The 16955-nt window shown below is 38.8% G+C and overlaps 1 protein-coding gene across 3 annotated transcripts in view; it reads left to right on the forward strand.

Moving 5' to 3' along the window:
* P2RX1 (purinergic receptor P2X 1) overlaps positions 1-16955 on the forward strand; it is an 834383-nt gene that overhangs the window by 300773 nt on the left and 516655 nt on the right. For all 3 annotated transcript variants that reach the window (XM_044082908.1, XM_044082906.1, XM_044082907.1), the window contains exon 3: positions 10720-10791. In XM_044082908.1, coding sequence (XP_043938843.1) covers positions 10720-10791 — 72 coding nt within the window. The remainder of the gene's footprint in view (positions 1-10719; positions 10792-16955) is intronic.

A 16955-nucleotide genomic window follows, 5' to 3' on the forward strand; every position in this document is an offset into this window, starting at 1 on the left:
CCACTAGCCTAGTTGGACTAACCTGGCTAACTAAGGATAAATACTTGTTTGTGTGTTTGTGTGTGTGTGTGTGTGTGTGTGTGTGTGTGTGTGTGTGTGTGTGTGTGTGTGTGTGTGTGTGTGTGTGTGTGTGTGTGTGTGTGAAGGATATGTAGCTGATAAAGGCTTTTCTGATAAACCTGTTTTTGCTGTCTTTTTTGAGTTCAATATAATTGCCAGATGTTCCTCTTTGAGCGGGATTGTCCCAGGGTCAGCAACCCAATCCGGAGTCCTGCACTGTCAGTTTAAATCCCAGTGAAACAGCCCTTCACTTTTGTGATTGGCCCATATACCGGCATACGGGGCAATCAAAAATCACTAAACACAGAGCTGCTTGTGTTTAATGCGGAACATCAGGCAGTTCCACATTAAACACAGCTCCATTTTTCCAGTTTTTTGATTGGCTCGTATACCGGCATATGGGCCAATCAAATATTGTTAAACATGGAGCTACTTGTGTATAATGTGGAACCACTTTTTTATTTGGTCCTCACTTTGTCCCTACCCGGCCAGTCAGAAATTTGGCAACCCTGAATATAATAAACCATAAATGATTTATTGTGCTCTGTTGTATGCTGGCTCCTTTTTTGCACAAGATAATACATTGTCTAATGATGGAAAAGTGAATTAGAGGGAGGGTAGAATGTACTGTAAATAAAGCTTAGGTTACAAACAAAGATATGGAGATAAGTTATGACATAAAATTATATTTATATGTAGAAGACATCATTGTATGCATAAGACATTAGAAACTCTTTGTGAAGAAATTAGACACTGTTATTTGTGCTGGCATGTCTGGCTGAGTTTTTGTACATAATTTCAGACTGACCTGTGTATTGTATGCCAGCATAACTAGCTATGATATTGTAAATAAGTTCTTACATGCTGATTTATGATCTGTTTGAACAGAATGTTTTAAAGACTTGAACAGTGTCCCTTTACATTTCTAACTTTGCATGTTTGTGAAGAGAGATTCCAGATGCAAGCTGTCTCAGAGTCAACTGATCAGCAGATGATGCCATCGGAATGTTGATAGTTGCTATGCATTATTATCAGAAGCTGAAAGACAGGAAGGAACTTTTAGAAAACAGCTTTTGGTTGAATTTAAAAATATGAAATGAAAATTAGAACTGGAACAGTTGACAGTTAGGCTAGTCTGTAAAAGAGCCTGCTGAAGTCAGTTGTCAGACTTCAGTTACAGTTGTCAGTTGATCACAGATGTACTGTGCAATGGATACACAAAAAGTACTCACCAAGAACTGTAAGTCTGCCTTTGCTCTGTTGTAATAATTTAGTGTAGATCAGGGATAGTGTTCTTAGTTAGGAAAATATAACTAATCAGTTAGACAGTGGCATAGCTAGAGTTTGTGCCACCCAGGGCTGTCTTTGAATTTTACACCCCTCCCCTTCACAAAATCATGGTAAAATGGAGCCCCCATACACAGCCCTGCCCCTCTGCAGCCATTCCAGTATCCCAATTACTTGACAATTTCTCCCCATTTAACATAAACACTGTAATGTGCATACTGCAAATTTACTTTTATGATTATTGATATGGTCAAGGGCAATAAATCCAACAAAACCGGATGGCATTCTATTTTAGATTCTAAAGAAAAGAAATGGATTGTAAAACTAGGTGGATTGTTCCCACCTGGCCTCAATGAGCAATTTTGAAAATGAGCCAATGGAGTTGCACTTGTATGTATTTAAACTGTATCATTTGACTTTTTTGGTTTACACTGATGAAGGCTGTGTTTTTTCACCAGCCGAAACCGGTCTGGTCATTTGTCTTTATGCTATTATAATTAATAAATGTTCTTTCCAGGTCACAGTTTGCTGGCTCAACTTGTTTTTTTTGGATATTATCTGGACATCACATTAATTGATGGCAATTTGCTGGGATATTAATCAGACATCACACTCTTAGACAAGGACAGAAAGAAAGACAATACAAATATTTATTGAAGGCATGAACAATGAAAATTTAGTGAAAGGCAAGTCACAGTAACATATTTGGAGGTAATTTGAAGGTGACTGTGAAAAAACAAGTCAGAGCTAGCATCAGGTAACATTTTATGACTCAGTGATTGGTAACAACTACTACAAAAGAACAAGTGTAACTGTGGGCTTCTAATTACATGTGATTCCAGCTACACTGAGCATGCAATCCTTGGTTGAATGACAGTCCCTAGTTGCATGTGCTGCAATCCTGGGCCTTCTCACAGGTGGAGCTTTTGTGGCAGAAGTCTCCCAGCACCTCTTCAGCTTGCTGTGCTAGCATCAGTTGATCTCTCTGTGACTAAATGTTTCAGCTACCACCAAGTTTTCTAATCAAACCTAGATCACTTGAGACAAAGTTATACCCGTGCGTCTGTTCCATGGAGCAAGTATTTTTTTACAAAAGTTCAATGGAAATTTTCTACTGAAGGTGTAAATTGCAGTAGTTTCTAACTTGGTTTGGTGATGAAAAGGCATACAACCTTGACTATGACCCAGATTACCTGTACTCAAGTAATAGCTTGGTGGGGGAGGGGTAGATGAGCCAGGAAGTAGGGATGGGAATTTAGTGGTAGTCACTGAAGCACTCTTGGGGGGGGAATGTGGCCCTGACCATATGATTTGCTTGCCAAGCAAGTGTATGCTTGTATGACAACAGTAGCCAATGACTGGGGGACATTGGGTTGGTGCTTACAGTTCCATGATGTTAGTCTTTAACTGCACATGCTTGGGAGAGTGCATGTATAGGGAGAGGATTAGTGGCCCTAATAATGATGTAGGTGCACACATCAGCCAAAAAGGTAAAGTTAAGGGCCTTAAAGAAAACCTACCTTATAGTCCTCACTCCAAATGATGTGGGCTGCTAGTAGAAAGGGCATAACATAGTTCTGAAGACAGGGCAGAAGAAATAGCCACTTTAGTGTCCAAGTCTTGGAGATAAGCTAGACTCCCTTGAGGCTAGAAGACAGGGGTGCCTTGGGGTCCATCAGAGAAGGAACAAGACTGATGGCACAAGCACCCTCATGGGTGCCTGAGTGACGAATTCTCTTGGCAGCTGCAAAAATTAACTTATGTCTGACTGTAAAGGCTTGTTATTCACAGGCATGGGGAAAAATGTGCCTAAAAGATGCACTTATTTATGATAAACCTAAATGAAAGGCTAAATCAAAAATCAAGACCTAAGTATATCACTGAGGCAGGAGCCAGCAGCTTTCCACTGTCATTTAATGTAGTATACAGTTTTCTGACTTAGTTGCCAAACTAATGAATAATTCCTCAGTAAGGGAATGTGAAGGAGAGGTAGTCTTCATCTGGAAAAATGGATCTAAGACTATGCTATCAAAATGTAGACCAAGTATCAGTACCATTGTAGTAGGGAAGATGATGGAGAAATTGTGGAATTGTTGAATAATAATGATAAATAAACAATAAAAGATACATTTTATAATGCAGTATAGATTATATTAAGCTGCCTGTTAGCAAACAGGTGTCTGTGATCAAATCTCTTATAGCCCCACATGAAAAAGACTTGGCTACTGACTAAAATAAGAAAAACCACAAACAGGATAAACAAAATAAGAAGTAAATCCGCTACCAAAGTCCACGAATCACCTTAAAAGTTTATTGTAAGCGCTTTCAATAAACTTTTAAGGTGATTTGTGGACTTTGGTAGCGGATTTACTTCTTATTTTGTTTATACTGACTAAAATACTCAGCAGTCCTTAAAAAATAGGAATGGCACAGTGTCTCTCTTTTCTTTCTGGTGACCTTCATGCAGGAATGTTTACTCCATTACGTTCACTTCTTTTAAGCAACAAACACTGACCATTAGAGAATGGGCTTACTGTACATCAGTAGCCTACTGGAGAATGAACATTCTCCAGCAGTGTATTGATGTACAAGTAATACCTACTTAGAAGAACGAGTCCGCCACTTCACAGCAGCATATCAAGCTGCCCTGGAGCTTGGACTCAGAAAACGAAACAGCTGCCATTATTTTACACTCGCTAAGTAGCGCTTCTGCTGTTTAGCAAGTGTAAAATGTCAAAAAAAAAGAAGACAAAAAAGATATATGTGTGTGTGTGAGCGTATGCATGCATGTCAGTGAAAGTGAGAGCGAGCCATTATTTTACACTCACTAAGTGGTGCTTTTGCAGTTTAACGAATGTAAAATAAAATAAATAAAATAAAGCATGTGTGAGAGACTGTATTCATGTATGAGAGTAAGAGAGAGAAAGGTAGCTCTTGATTGAGTGTGTGTGTGTGTTTCTGTCTGCATGTGTGAGTGAATGCGTGCATGAAAGCAGAAAGACTGTGTGTGTGTGTGAGAGACAGAAAGAGAGAGAGAGAGAGTGAGAGAGAAAGCAATTTTTGAGTGAATGCATGTATGTATGCAGAGGAGAGTATGTGTGAGAGAGATGGAGGGAGAGTGAGACTGAATGTGTGTATGAAAGCAGCTGGAGACTGTGAGAGATTGAGAAAGAGGGTAAGATCAATCTTGTGTGAGTGAATGTGTGCATGAAAGCAGAGAGACTGTGTGTGTGTGTGTGTGTGTGTGTGTGTGTGTGTGTGTGTGTGTGTGTGTGTGTGTGTGTGTGTGTGAAAGAGAGAGAGAGTGGGTGAACCAACGATCCCCTGGTAGCATGTGTGAGTGAGAGTGAAGAGAGAAGGATCTCTGCCGGCCCTTAGAGAATGAGCTCTCTGTAAAATTGTTGTGTTTTACTTACTTATATATTTTTTGTGTTTTACTTATATATTTTTTTAAATACTGTTTTAATTTTTTAATATATTTGGGATGTAAAATGCTTTCTCCAACACCATTAACATATACTACTGTAAGTATGAAACATTAGGGAGAAGAACTATTTTACATCAAAAATATATTAAAAAAATAGAACTTAAAAAAATATATAAGTAAGTAAAACACAACAATTTTACAGAGAACCCATTCTCTAAGCACAATAATGCCTTCAGGGTGTGTGTTAATGTGTAATTAATACCCTTCCAGGGGTGTAGAGGCCATCCGCCTGCAGTGTTGGGCCTCATAACACCCCTGCATGGGCATTAATTACACATCAACACACACCCTGTCGGGCCTTATTGCTTGTGTAACACTGACCTTAAACTTCACATTCACATCTCTCAGCAGTCCATTAGTGAGGTGTCAAATTTCTAAATGCTGATTGGTTGACAACAATTGCCTTGTTTATTTAATTTGCATCATTGCCTAGTTGTGGAACTGGTTACTACAAAGTCAGTACTGTGATTATGTTACATTGTAACAGTGGTAGTGCAAGTGGTCTTTCATTTTAATTGTTATACTCATGAATGAGACAAGCCAACCCACACAACTAGTGCTGCAAGTGTGAAGCAGAATAGAGTATGACTGGTGCTCTGGACATTAAGGAAAACAGTTTCTAAAAGGCTGTCATTTTCTAACTTTCCTCTGTGCTCATTTCTCTTCTTTCCTAGTTGCAGATGTTTTAGAAAAGATTGTAGCCTTTAGTGAGAGGACAGGGTAATGAAGATGTTAAAGAAGAAGAAATTCAAAGACATTCATATAGTCATACATAAGAAAAAGAAATTATGTAACTAAGTTACTAATATATTTCTTTATGGAAATATATAACATGTCTTTATTACCTAACACAGTAGCTTTATAATTTTTGTTTAAGAACTTCTACTAAATGCAATCCTCCAAAAAGGATCATTAGACTGTAAATATTTGAAGACTTTTGTCTCTTTCATTAAGAATGAGACTTCATCAAAACTTTAAAAAGGTGAAAAACAGGTAAAATTATTGTGATAGAGTAGTCTTTTCAGAGTTCTGCAGTTAGTTTTTTTGTTTACACTCTGTTCTCTGTACTCAGCTTGTGTTTATTATTTTTTTAAGAAGTAGTTATTCACGCACACAGTCACATAATTACTCGCAATGTACACTCGTTTACATTTAGCTGTTTGTAAAGATATGCACATCACACATACACAGCATAAGCACACACAGCCCCTCACACTCAGCATATGGAGGATTGCTGTAGTGCTTTGTATATAGGGCATCCAATGCTGATTTACCTCTCACAACATAATCTGTTAAAATAAAAAATAATTACAGTGGAACCATAGTCATCAGAATGAACATTGTGTGTGTGTGTGTGTGTGTGTGTGTGTGTGTGTGTGTGTGTGTGTGTGTGTGTGTGTGTGTGTGTGTGTATGTGTAGTAGTGTAAGAATGAGAAAGGACACCTTACGAATGATATTAAGCAACTTGCTAAAAGAAATTTGTAGCAAAATATCTTAAAGTAATCTTTCAATCATGCTGAAATAATGAATTTAATAATGAATATAGGGGAGAAGGGGATACTTCTCTTTTGCATTACATAAAGAGGTGGGATAAAAATAGTATTTTGAAATAATTTACTAAAGCAAATAAAATCAATAAAATAGAATAAATGAAGAATGAAGCATTGACAAGACTTGAATGACCTCTTTTTCTAAATGTATATATCTACCAAATGTGCAAAATATGCCAAACAGAAAGTTCAGAAAAACAGTAATGCTGTATCATAGTGTAACAGTAATAATGGTGAATGTGGGTTCTGTGGTATTTGTTTACTTGTGGGTTCCGTGGTATTTGTTTACTTCCTATTTGTTACATAGTGTAACAGTAATAATCAGTGGTGAGTGTGGGTTCTGTGGTATTTGTTTACTTCCCATTTGTTGCATAGTATAACAGTAATAATCAATGATGACTGTGGGTTCTGTGGTATTTGTTGACTTGCCCATTTGTTTCATAGTAAAACAGTAATAATCAATGGTGAGTGTGGGTTCTGTGGTATTTGTTTACTTCCCATTTGTTACATAGAAAAACAGTAATAATCAATGGTGAGTGTGGGCTCTCTGGTATTTGTTTGCTTCCCCATTTGTTACACCACTTGGCTTTAGTGTCCTTGTCTAACTGTAGCACTCATTGATAAATATTGCAGAGCCTACCACTACTACCACTGATTATTCCTTAAAGAACCTGCATGCTTTTTTGGATTCTCAACCCAAAACAATCAAATGGTTAATAAAACATTAGGTGTGATACTTGTTGGTATCCTCTGTTGTGACCTTTGAAGACATCTGAGCTAATAGGCCATTTTATTTTTTAATATTCTGTTTTCTTTGACAGCAAACTGATGACTATCAATCCTCCTCAGAGGTCCCATTTTGCTCATTTATTCTCCTTAATAGCAGTGGTGCAGTGGTGTGTGAGGTTTGGGTACTTTGTTACCATCAGCTACAAGTAATGGGGATTTTTCTTCAAAGCTGTCATTCCCTAAGCTGTTTTGTGTGCTAAACATGCAATGCCTTCAGTACTGATCACTAAATGCTGTCTTAGCATAACTTTATCGCACTAAAGCAGTGAAAGTGATTGTACACCTGGGGTTAGCCATTTGGTTTTCCTAGAGGATGCTCATGCAGAAGAAGGACCCAACTCATTCTCCCAGTGTAGGATATTCAGGCTTTAGCAGCCCAGTCCTACCCATCATAGCCAGCTTCTCCGTGCTATGTTGACTATGTTAAAATTAGTCATCTGCACCATAGTGAGAGTAACAACATCTATACTAACAGAGTCCGCATAGCAAACTCTTCTGTTTTGATTAATAAACTAAGAATTTTTCCAAGTGATACCTATATTGAGTATAAAGACTCAATTGGGGATGTGAAACTGATAGATGTAAGATGTATAAATTGTGGCTCCTATTGAAATACCAACTGCTGAAAAGCCGATAAAAAGACGGAAAACAAAGGAGAAGAGTGAATCTCAAAAATCACTCGTCTTAAAACTTCCCAGACTTATATATACCAGTTCCGAGATCCTCATACCTCGGAGAAAAGTGAATATTCTGAGAAATGGCACCTCAGACTTAATATATACAAGTCAGATCTTTGGCCATTCAGTCTTTGCATTTCGGGACTTGCACTAGCAGGTCCTGACATTTCAAATGGTAACCTTGTTGGCCACAATTTTATATAGGGAAAGTAAACGATTTATAAGTATATAGTATGACTTTCTGACTGTTGAGTATGTCTCAGCATGTATAGATGCATGCATGTAAATTTAAGTAAATGTCACTTTGATCTGGTGATAAAATGTAAAAGTATGAAAATGTAAAATGTAATTATAAATGCTATAATTCATTAAGATATATTTCATTCTGTGCAAGATATACTAATATAGGAACTGATATATGTAGTTAGTAACTAGATTAAAGGACCAGATTTAAGAATCCTAAACTGCAAAATTAAAAAAAAAAATACATAATGTCTAAAGCATAAAGTGCAATTGTTGAAAATGCCAGCATTATACTTAGTCCTATGTTATCAGATTGGGCTGTATTAAAGTTCTGTTGCCTTATATAAATAAACTGTATGTAACAGTGTGAAAAGGAATGATACTCAATTGGTTCTACATACATTATAAATCATCGAAGTCTGCATTATATACCAAATATAACACTTATGTTACTATTGCAGCAAATAAACAGTGAGATTCAATAATGCCTGCATTAAGTGTACACCATTCTGAGTGAACAGACAACACAAGCATAACTCACACCTTCTTCCTCCTAATTTTAGTTTTCCTACTGATATCCTTGTAGCTTTAAATATTGGCAGGGGTTTATAAAGTTTAACACAAAGTGTAGACTACATGTACACTTAGTGTAATCTTTCTGAGTTACTAGAAAGTGCAAAGAAATGTGGTAGGGATGTTCTTGAGTACATACTGTGTACAGTTAGTGCAGGCATTATCTGTTATCTCCTATAGCAGATAGTTTGACACCAGGTTGTTACAGCTGAAGAACAAATTAATAGAATTTGCAGTATGTTCCTTGGTTCATAATAGGCTGTTGAGCCAGTGGAACATTTGTAACCTAGCCAGCAAGCCAATCCATTTACAAATACATGAATTAATACCCAGTCCTAGTTCCAGCCCATTTGCATGAGAGCTGGACTGACCACACCTGGGGCATACTTATGATTCTCCAGCCAGTAATCCAGGTTATGCTTAAAAAGTATCATGGAGCTATTCTGCTCAACCTCTAAGGGAGTCTATTCTATAAAAGAGGTATTGTCTGTAAAAGATATCTATCCATCTATCCCCTCAAAAGATCCCATTTGCATGCCTCGGTGGATGTTTAGGTCTCTTGAGCAGGTGTTTAGGGTGGTATTAGTTTTGGGGGTATGTAGGAGGATACATAAGACTGGATCTTTCGAGGCTGTGTAGGTAAGGCAAAGATCTCTTCTTGATAGTTTGCGGTAAATGGAGAAGAGTGAAAGCTCTTTGTGATGGAAAGGGTAACTTAAGGGCATGCCCGTCTTCTTTTTTGGTAAGGAAATGCTATGGTCTCCTGAGCTGGGTCATATGCCAGCCAAATACATACCAAAAGGGGTATTATATTCTTTCTGGCTCTCTTCTTGCTCAGCACCAGGATAAACTATATCATTAAATGCGAACAAACACCGTATTCATATTTTACATCTCCTTACTCTTCCTTCTTCACTCACTTCCCGACTTCTAGCAATTTTTCTCCCGGCTTTTTCTTTAAATACACCATAAGCCTATTTTTCTCACACTTCATGTTGCGTTTTCTGTTTGTATTATACTAACTTACCTTTAATTTCTCTAAATATTAAATCATTGTCATATAACTCGCATATATTCTTAACTAATGTTTTTGTATTGTGTCTAATTTGCTGTAATTATTTAAATTGTTGTTGCTTTTTGTATTATTTTTGAAGATTGTAAAAATTATTGTCTTATGTTTTGGAATACTTTGGAGCTTTTCTCCCTGGGCCTCTGCTGAAAATGGGTACCTACCCAGTTGGTCTTTCCCGGTAATCAAATGTCAATAAATCAATCAATAAATAAATAATAAATACATTTCAAGTAAAAACAATGTTCAAAATAGTAACATGAAGTCAAAAACAGAAAGAAAAACAAGGACCTGCAAAATTCAAGCACAAAAGCCCAAACTACAGAAGAGAGAAACTAACTATTTTGAAGTAGTTAAGCTTCCTGTACCTTCAACATTCTCACTAATGTAGTCTAACTCTGAGGTTGCATTGGATTGGGTGCTAATGTGTTGCTTGGATACAGTACCTTAAAGAGGCAATTGCTATTTCCCCAAGGCTGTGTAACTTTTAAATAAGAATATATTATTATACGGAACATAAATGTTGCAATTTTCCATGTTGACTCTGGAGAGAGATCACCCCTGCTAAAACTGTCAGATTATGTCCCTTTTTCTGTTATAAGATGTTGACTATATTCTTCATTTATTAATAATAGCCGTATATGTGAATGAAAGGTGGTTATTGTATTATCTTATTATAGCCATGCGACATTTGTTTTTAACAAATTAAATTATGGAAGTGCAGAACTTTTGAATGCCACTGTGCAAGGTACCATAACATACAAAAGTGAAACTGGATGTATCAGTTATTTGCTAGTTCACTGTTTAATGAAACACATTTTGTTATGTTTCTCCTGTGATGGCAGTGAAAATGACAACAATAGCTAAAAATATACATGCTGTTCAAAAGACATTTACAAAAAATATAGAAAACACTAATGATTGCTCTTCAAATACTTGAATGAACTATTTGACTGCTGTTAAATGTTACTGCTTTATTTCAGGGCGATACCTCCTTTGTGTTGATGACCAACTTCATAATGACACCCCGACAGAAACAAGACTATTGCCCTGAGGTAAGCTGTGTAATTATGCTTCATGTAGGTATACTGGCAATGCAAACATGAGTCTCTGCAGGTAAGCTGTGTAATTATGCTTCATTTAGGTATACCTACAATGCAAACATGAGTCTCTGCAGCTTTATTTCACAAAATAAGCCCTGGCAAAGGTAAGATGTTAGCACATTTTACTCTACGTATTTGCTCTGAATTTCTTAGATTATGTTCCTTAGCCTAGAACAACACAACTCACAATGAATAACTGATTCACAGAGGAAAAAGTGTTATCCAGTGATTTCTTGTGATTGCAAGCCTCCACATTGAAATGTTTATTTTACAGATCCCAGACATAACATCCGTATGTATGCAGCTAGACGTCTAATACTTGCCATGCCCTTCAGACCACATAGCAGACTGATTTTAAATTAAGGGAAGTGCTGTGGAAATGTAAGTCATGTGATAGGCCTGGATTCCTAAACCAGTCATGCTTTAGGCAAGGTGCCTGCGCTGAAACTGCAAACCATTACCAGACTGCTACAGTTCCACAGCAAGGTTTGTGCACAAGTTGTACAGATCAAGTAGTGAGCAGGCCTCATGGCTACTGGAAATAGATGTGCATGATTACACAAAATGTGTGAGACTTCAAGCAGGCAGAAATACAAATTAGTACTGCAAATCCATTGAGCCTGTCACATTGTGCTAGGTGTCTATCCCTTTTAGCACTGGCCCTAGCACCAGGGTTGCCAGATTTCCGACCAGCCAGGTAGGGACAAAAAAAAAAGGTCTCGGCACGGTGCAAGTGAGAAAAAAAAAAAAAAAAAAAGAAAGGTCTTTGTGTGCGGAAAGAACAACACATTAAAACTGCACTAAGCTGAACTAGCATTACGTTTTTAATGCATTGCAGTTACATTTTACGCACAAGTAGCTGCTCTTAGCGATTTTTTTTTTTGATTGGCCCAATGCGGCATACGGGGGCATATCAAAATGGACAAAATCAAATGCGGAGGGAACAGGAAGTGTTGTCACGTTTTGATTGTTTTTTTGCCCATTAGCCCCAAACCAACAAACAAAAAAAAAAAAAAAGAAACAATCAAAGCTGAAAACAAACAAACATAAGGGGGACTTGGGATCAGGCTGCTGATCTCGGGACAGTCCCGCCCAAATAGGGACGTCTGGCAACCCTGCCTAGCACAGATAAATGAGCAGTCCACAGTGCAGATGTTCTGCTTGACAAATACAGCATTTTCATCCAAAATTTGCATTTATAAAACTTGCTTCCATTTGATAGCCACGTGCTAGTCTTCCCAAGATAGCCATGCAGCAATATGATAGCATCCCAATTGCATACAGTCATTTTTCAATGCACTTATGTAATACATGTATGTGTGTGTGTGTGTGTGTGTGTGTGTGTGTGTGTGTGTGTGTGTGTGTGTGTGTGTGTGTGTAGGTTTAAGGCAGTGACCATGGTTGTTTAAAATTATAGTTTTCTCCATCTTCTTCTTGGAGTCATTCCATATTACCAACATGAGTGACCGGTGTTCCACACCTCAAGTCAACTCCTCGTTGGTCCGATCTGACCATAAGCTAATCTCCCTTGATATCCACATCCCGCCCCCACCCCTCCATTAAGGAAACCGTGGTAAAAAAATTTCTCCAAAGCCAACTTCATGCTTCTTAAGACAGAAGTGGTGAACACCCATGCAGATGGACAATACAGTTACAACTGCTGAATCCTACACAAATGCACTCTATAAGCACTTACACGAGTGCATGGATCGTACTATCCCAAACAGAACCAAGACGCTATCCTCCAAAAAAAGGAAGCCAATCTGGTGGTCCCCTGCCATAAACAAACTGTACAATAGAAGGAAGAAACAGTTGCAAAAGAGAGTAAAATCCCATGAGTGGAGGAGCTCCCTGGTCAGTCTCAGTAAGAAGCTGAGATCCATTATAAGATCCTCCAAAGCTAGCTACAAAAACAAAATTGCCACTAATTCTAAGGGCAACCACAAAGCATTCTATAGCTATGTCAAGAATCTCGATGGCAACACCCAGATCTGCTCTGAGTTACAGCACAACGGCATGAAAATGACAGAAGCAACTGATATTGCCAACATCCTGGCAGATAGGTTCAGTGCTAACTTTACCCCCCCTCATCCCCTAAAGGTCCCATATATATACAGGAAGAATGCAGAGTCTCTGTAATCACAACTACGCAGGTAAAAGCTGCACTCTCTAAAGCCAAAAATACAGCATCCATGGCACCGGACAACATCCCAGGCTGCGTTTTACGCGAACTTCAGAATGAACTGGCTCCTCACTTAAGCACCATGTTCAATAATAGCCTCGCATCAGGCTTTGTTCCCACTGAATGGCACACAGCAACAGTTATTCCACTCCACAAAGGGGGAGAAACTACTGATCCTGGGAACTATTCACCTATTAGCCTGATGAGCCTGGTCTGCAAGGCCATGGAACGTATCATCATGGAACTTATAAACAAAGACATTGGTAACCTCCAAACTCTGGATCCCACCCAGTTTGGGTTTGTGAAAGGCAGATCATACCTCCTGAACCTGATCAACTTCTTTGAGGCAGTCACCAAAGCCGTAGATGAGGGTAAGGTGGTTCACACAGCCTATCTTGACCTCGCCAAGGCTTTTGACACCATCTCCCATTCTGGAATTATAGTTAAACTCACTAAACTAGGTATAAATCCCTACATCACAAGATGGGTTGCCAACTGGCTCAATGACAGAACCCACACTGTAAAAGTTGCAGACTCCAAATCTGACCTCAAAGCAGTGACGAGTGGAGTACCACAGGGTTCCATCCTGGGATGTCTCCTGCTTGGTATCTACTTCTCTGAAGTACAGGCTAACACAGAAGGCCTCTGGTTAGCAAAGTTCACAGATGACTGCAAACTAGGAGCCATAGTCAAGTCCCAAATGATGTGGACATCCTACAGAAGGGCCTCGCTGAGACAGATGCCTGGTGTCAGAGCCATGGCCTCAAGCTCAATGCCAAAAAGTGCAGCATCATCCCCTTTGGTAAAATCTCTGTACCCATGAACTACCACATAGGCAGCAATCTACTTCACACCGAATGTGTGATAAGAGACCTTGGGACCCAGGTGGACAGTAGTCTCTCCTTTGATAGTCACATCGCCACAGTAGTCAGGAAGTCCTTCTACGTGGCACACCTCATTATAAAAGGGTTCTCATCCAGGAAAAAAAGAGGTCATTGTTCCCCTCTACTCGATACTCATTAGACCCATTAATAGAGTACAATGCCCCTTTTGGAATGTACCTCACAAGACATCTGTAGCAGCTGGAAAGGCCACAGAAGTACCTCACAAAGGATTACTGGCCTCAAACAAATGCCCTACACTGACCGTCTCAAAAAACTCCAGCTTTACTCCATAGCATATCGCCTACTCTGAGGTGATCTCTGCCTAACATATAAAGCTATGTCAAACCCAGAGCTGTTGGACATACTACACCTAAAGAAATACCAATCCCGCCGAGCTACATGCTCTAGGGACTTTAAACCTTGTCACCACAATAAACAGGACATGCTGGAGGGATAGATTCCTGTCCCAGAGACTTCCCATACTCTGGAACAGGCTACCCATCTATGTCAAGGAAAATAACTTTCTTGGGTGGTGTAAGCCAGGGAACCTTGTTGGTTAGGCTTACGTAGGCCCTTGGGTCAATAGCCTAGTACCTACCTATGAACCTATGTACTTTGTTGTCCATCTGCTCTTTTTCTTGTTCCACACAATTAAACTGTTACTTTGTGGAAGTCGGGTCATACCACCCACAGTAACTCACTGTGAATATTAAACACATAGTGTACAAATGTAAATATTTCCTGACTCTCGCTGTAGTACAATAGTTACAGCAGACATTTTTACAACTGTTTGCTCCATGTGAAACTATACACTTTATGAAGCAAGCAGAAATATCCCACCTTCCATGAGGTGCAGCATTCTCAGATCTCATTATATTAAGTAAGGGGATAAATCCCTCTGGATGCTGGATGGCTTTGCAACCACAGGAAATCTGAAATTCAGTTGTGAACTTTCTGATTTTAAATGCACGGGGACTTTCAATTTACGTTGCTTGCAGCTATGGGATGGGATCAATTGGTAAAATAAAATGCAAATGGAAAGTAATTTATGTCCTTTTCTACATTATCTCCTTGGTGCAGTTTGGGTGAATAAAGTCTGCGGATGTATATGTTTCTGATAATGTGATAATGGACATAAAAAGCATGGCAGACATAGACCCTTGCATCATCATCATCATCATCATTATTGTAGCTGGATCATTGTCAAATGTGACCCTAGATGGAGTAATAGACCATCACTCATCTATACCAAAATCCCATTACTTGTATGTCTCTCACCATTTAACATAAAACACTGCTATAACCTGTCAGTGTGCATACTATATTCTTCTTTACTTTTACAGTGATCAAAAGCTTAGATTTAATTTAAAACTTGTTTCAGCTTCAGTTGAATAAACACTGACAGACATTTACTAAACTAAACAAAATACTCTAAGACTAGAAAATAGACTATCTTCCCCCAAATCTCACATTTCACACCCACATACACACTGCCCTCAGCTCTCAACTCTACAACACAACTACTTTTCTCCTCCCACCTTTCAAACACTTGCCCACTAACTGTACATATCCTTCAACACACAGATATGTTAAACTCACCAATACAATCAAACATCTCATTCGTTACAATATAACACAGCTTAAGCTCCAGGCTGACATCCACCCCAACCCAGGGCCACTAACCCACACCCCACCTTGCTCTACCAATTCCCCTCCCAACCCTACTCCTTCTCCAAGCCAACACACTACTAACCACCACCCACTTCCAAAAAACAATAACTCTGACCTAGTCTTTATAAACTTTAATCACTGTAGTATAGTAAATAAAATCACTGAATTCCATGCAACCCTTAAAGCCTTCCTACCACACATTGCAGCAATTACAGAAACCTGGTTAAAGCCCCACATAAAAGACAAAGAAATTATTACAAATGGATACAACATAATTAGATTAGACTGACCAAACAGAAAGAGGTGGAGTCACCATTATGTATAAAGACACACTCAAAATAGAGTTACTGAATTGTGCCCCATTTGACCTTCCCAGCTCCGAAATTCTAACAACATGCCTAACAATAAACCCTAACAAAACTATTATTATCATAACCGCCTACCTCCCCCCTGGAAACAGCCTCACAGTGATTGAAAATCTTATGTCTTGGACCTCAACCACTTTTAACCAGGAAGCCATCATCTTAGGAGATTTCAACCTGGACTGGCACACATGCAACTCCAACAATCCCTACATTTTCCTAAACCTCTTCAGTTTCTCCCAAACCATATCCTGCCCCACCCGTTTAGATAAACACTCAAAAAAGCAGTCCACTTTAGATTGGATACTGACTAACAAACACAATTTAGGTTACTTAGCAGGCTGCCTTCCCGATTCTCTCAATAACCGCTTACCTACCTCCCTGTATAGATAATGAGTTCAGTCACAAACCAACACGATATACAAAACTGTCTGGACCAAGAAGAGCTTCTCCCCCTCCACCTTCAACCTCCTACTTCAGAGTACTAACTGGTCGCCTCTTAAAAACCTCCCACTTGATCAGGCAATTCACTACTTCAATAATACCTTTCTTAAAATCCTTAATGATCTAGCACCCACAAGAAAAATTAGAGCAAAAACTCAGCACATACCTTGGCTAACTGAAGATACCACCACACTAATGAAACTAAGAGACAGGGCATGCTCTGCTTATCACACCACCAAAAATATTAAAAAACACACAATAGATCAACAGCTCTGCAACAAGGCTAAGAAACAAATAAAAACAGACAAGCAAAACTACTTCCTCTCATGTAAAATAAAACTCCAATACAACCCCCAGAAATGTTGGCAAAACATTAACAATCTTCTCAACCCAGGATATAGCCCAACCCCTCCTCCTGACACCTTCAAGACTACTGTCCCTACAGCTACTCAATTCAATGCCCACTTTATTAACTCAATCTCATCATGTCTCGGTAGTCAGACTGCTCAACCTCTCACTGCTCCCAATCCCTCTTCTGACTTCCCCACCACCTTCTCCTTCTCTTCAGTCTGA

This window comes from Protopterus annectens, chromosome 9.part0 (assembly GCF_019279795.1).
Source record: "Protopterus annectens isolate FY-2018-M chromosome 9.part0, PAN1.0, whole genome shotgun sequence".
Taxonomy (NCBI): Eukaryota; Metazoa; Chordata; order Ceratodontiformes; family Protopteridae; genus Protopterus; species Protopterus annectens.